The 3,187-nt window shown below is 37.0% G+C and overlaps 1 protein-coding gene across 1 annotated transcript; it reads right to left on the reverse strand.

Annotated features, from left to right (window-relative positions):
• Nucleotides 1–1,718: 1,718 nt before the first annotated feature.
• Nucleotides 1,719–2,807, reverse strand: LOC111365694. Its single transcript, XM_022986230.1, has 3 exons — nt 2,475–2,807; nt 2,215–2,324; nt 1,719–2,124 (listed from the first exon to the last, which is right to left on the reverse strand). The coding sequence occupies exons 1-3, from the start codon at nt 2,805–2,807 to the stop codon at nt 1,719–1,721; spliced, it is 849 nt and encodes a 282-aa protein (XP_022841998.1).
• Nucleotides 2,808–3,187: the final 380 nt, after the last annotated feature.

Here is a 3,187-nt window from a genome sequence, read left to right on the forward strand (position 1 = left end):
CTACAAGAACTTAACAATGCCATGATCATCAAGATATGAAAAACACTTGCCAAATGTGTCAAAGTGTTTAGTTCGGGTTTCTCTCAATGGAGCTGAGAAAAGGTATGTATTCATGACTTGGAGGCTTAAATATTTATGAATAAGCAACAAACAAATATTGATATTGTGATAGGCATACTTCCAAATGAGAATTCATCCACTTCTTACCACAACCATACTTGGGATCAAAATAATCAATATAAAGGGTTGTAATGTGGTTTGGGTTAGGCCGTATGAAAATGAGGATATAAAGATTCAATGACTTCCAAGCATATAGCCAAGTGTAGCATCAAGCTTCTAAATGGATCACATCAACACATTCTTTATTACTTTCAATCCCCAAAATCAATTAAAAAAAATTCTTTTTTGTTTTTTTTGTTTTTGTTTTTGTTTTTTTTTAATAACCTTCCACTCTTCTTCTTTTAACTTTTATGATTTCACTTGAGCACTTATCAACTTTTGTCATCTCTTTGCTTCTTTTCTTCATAATTAAACCTCCAACACCTATGACACACTTGGCACCCGTTTGGCCCCCATTAATTTTCATTCCATTACATTTCATTTTTCTCTCTTTTATTATCAACCACACAATCTTTCATAAAATAATATTATACATAAATCAAAAACTTTTCCTTCCTTTTCAACCACTCATTTTTCAAAAAAATACTATTCCACTCATTTTCATTTTCACTTTCACAAAATGGGGGCTAAATGGGGGCTTGGAAGTGAAAAGGTGGGCAAACACATGTATAGGTCTCACTCCAATGTAGAGGGAAAGGGATAGCACTGGTGCATGAAGAAAAATGTTAGACATGTGTGTGTATTGGCTCAAAGTTGCTACTAGGGGTTATAATCATGCAAGAAATTGGCTTGAAAGGTTAAAATTTATCCTAAATTGACTGTCATCATTTCCCAAGTAATCAACCATCACACCACAAACCATGTAACTTTATTCTCAAAAGAGTTTCTAAGTCATAAAACCAATGAATGCTTATTACCATGTTTAGTATATATGGCTCTCAATCATCACCGATTCTCCCACAAGAAAACTTCAGCAAGAGACTCCTCTAATTACATGTGTTAAACCACTATCTTACCACAAGGCTTGTGTGCACAAAATGATTCAACAAGTGTCTTAACATTTAGACTCACATGAACAATATCAACTTCTAATGGCATATTTTGTCATTAGAAAACATGAACATGTAGCAAATAGAGACTTAAGGAAAAATTTAGACCAAAATTCCATGTAAATCATGCTATTCACAACAAAATTTAAGTTAACTCTCCCCCAACTAAACATTGCATTGTCCTCAATGAAAAAAATGTTTGCCATATAAAGGTAAGGAAAGATGTCACCTGAGTGCCGAAGTGAATCACATGAGTTGAAGTATAAGAAGCCTGAAAGTCTTCAATGGAAAATGTGATGTAGAAAAAGAAAATAAACTAGAATGAGGTGAATAATGCATGTGATGCAAATAAACCTAACAAATGCAGAAATAAGACAAAAGAAGGGAAAATAACTCCCCTTGGATTGCCTCCTAAGAAGCTCCTTTGTTTATTGTCGTTGGCTCGACCCAATGTTTGTTTCTTTAGCCCGCATCCAACCATGGCGTTGTTAACACTCTTTGCATTGCACCAAGCTCAGTGGAAATAATCGCTGGTGATGTTCCAAAATCCTACAAATCGTCAAAGGCAGGACAAATATTAGCATATTCCCCATCATCATACCCTGCTAGAATTTTAGAATTTGAAAGGAAAGTGTTTAAATGTTCGCGGTCAATAATCGCAGGTGCTTTCTCCTGAACGAGTGCATTAATCATGAATGTTTGATAACACTCGTCATCCTCCTTAGGTTGCTTGATGATGTGAAAGTTATTGACATCCAGGGTCATGTTCCCAAATGATAGTTTCATTAGACCATTCCTGCAATTGATAAGAGCATTAGCTGTGGCAAGAAGAAGTCCACCAAGAATTATGGGAATTTTGGAGTTAACATTCACATCAACTTTTAGGTCCAAAATCAAGAAGTCAATAGGGTAGTAAAATTTGTCAACTTGTACCAACACATCCTCAACTACTCCCCTAGGCATAATAGTGGATCGATCAGCCAATTATAAACTTACTAATGTGGGTTTCATCTCTCCTAGCCCTAACGACAAGTAAATATCATACGGCATGATCTTGACACTAGCCCCTAGATCAAGAAGGACTTGTGAAATCTCATGGTTCCCGATGATGCAAGAGACAATAGGACAACCAGGGCCTTTATACTTTGGTGTGATCTTTTGCTCAATCACAGCACTCACATGTTAAGTCAAGAAAGCAGTTTTCTTGACATGGTGTTTCCTCTTCACAGTACACAAGCCTTTTAGAACTTTAGCATATGTAGGAACCTAGGAGATCACATGTAGGAGAGGTAGATTGATTTTTACTTGTTTTAGATGCTCTAGGATTTCATTATGTTGGCCGACAGATTTTGAGGTAGACTTGAGAGCTTGAGGAAAAGGCACTCTAGATGGATTTTTCACCACCTCCTTACTAGGGGTGCTCTCTTCTGTATTGTCAGGGACCTTTTCATTTTCCTTAGGTTTGAGAATTGGTTCTATGACCTTACCAGACCGATTGGTTATGGCATTTATTTCTCTAAGATTGCTTTCTCCTGACCCTAAAGTTTGTGCCAAGTGTTGCCTCCTAGGGTTCAGTTGAGCTTGCGATGAGAATTTTACCCGCTCTCCTACAGCTAAGGCATTAGTTAGTTTGGACATATGAGATTTTATTTCCTTATTTTCTTCAACAATTTGGTGATCATAGTATCAAACTTTTGGTTAGTCTTACTTTGTTCCTCTATAAATGCATGTAGAGTGTCTTCTAAAGAGTTCTTAGAGGACGTGGGCTAATATGGAGGTGCAATGTGAGCTTTATTTGGTTGGCCTTCAGATTTCCAGCTGAGATTGGGGTGATTCCGCCATCCTTGATTGTATGTTCTAGAAAAGGAATAATAAGGCTTTTGGTATGTGCCTAAGACATTGCAGTGTTCCTCATAGACTTTCCTCATCTCAGAGTAGGTAGCGCGCCCTTGAGCTGGATGATCAGTTCCACCACAGACAAAATACGGTCCTAAAGATTCAACATGGGTTGCATTCTG

The sequence above is a fragment of the Olea europaea genome, chromosome 17 (genome assembly GCF_002742605.1).
Source record: "Olea europaea var. sylvestris chromosome 17, O_europaea_v1, whole genome shotgun sequence".
In the NCBI taxonomy this organism is placed as follows: Eukaryota; Viridiplantae; Streptophyta; class Magnoliopsida; order Lamiales; family Oleaceae; genus Olea; species Olea europaea.

Coding starts and splice junctions, on each gene's coding strand:
- LOC111365694 (XM_022986230.1), bottom strand. CDS start 2,807: ATGTCCAAACTAACTAATGCCTTAGCTGTAGGAGAGCGGGTAAAATTC. Junction 2,325..2,474: donor TCCTAGAGCATCTAAAACAA/GTAAAAATCAAT, acceptor ATTGAGCAAAAG/ATCACACCAAAGTATAAAGG. Junction 2,125..2,214: donor GCTAGTGTCAAGATCATGCC/GTATGATATTTA, acceptor TATTATGCCTAG/GGGAGTAGTTGAGGATGTGT.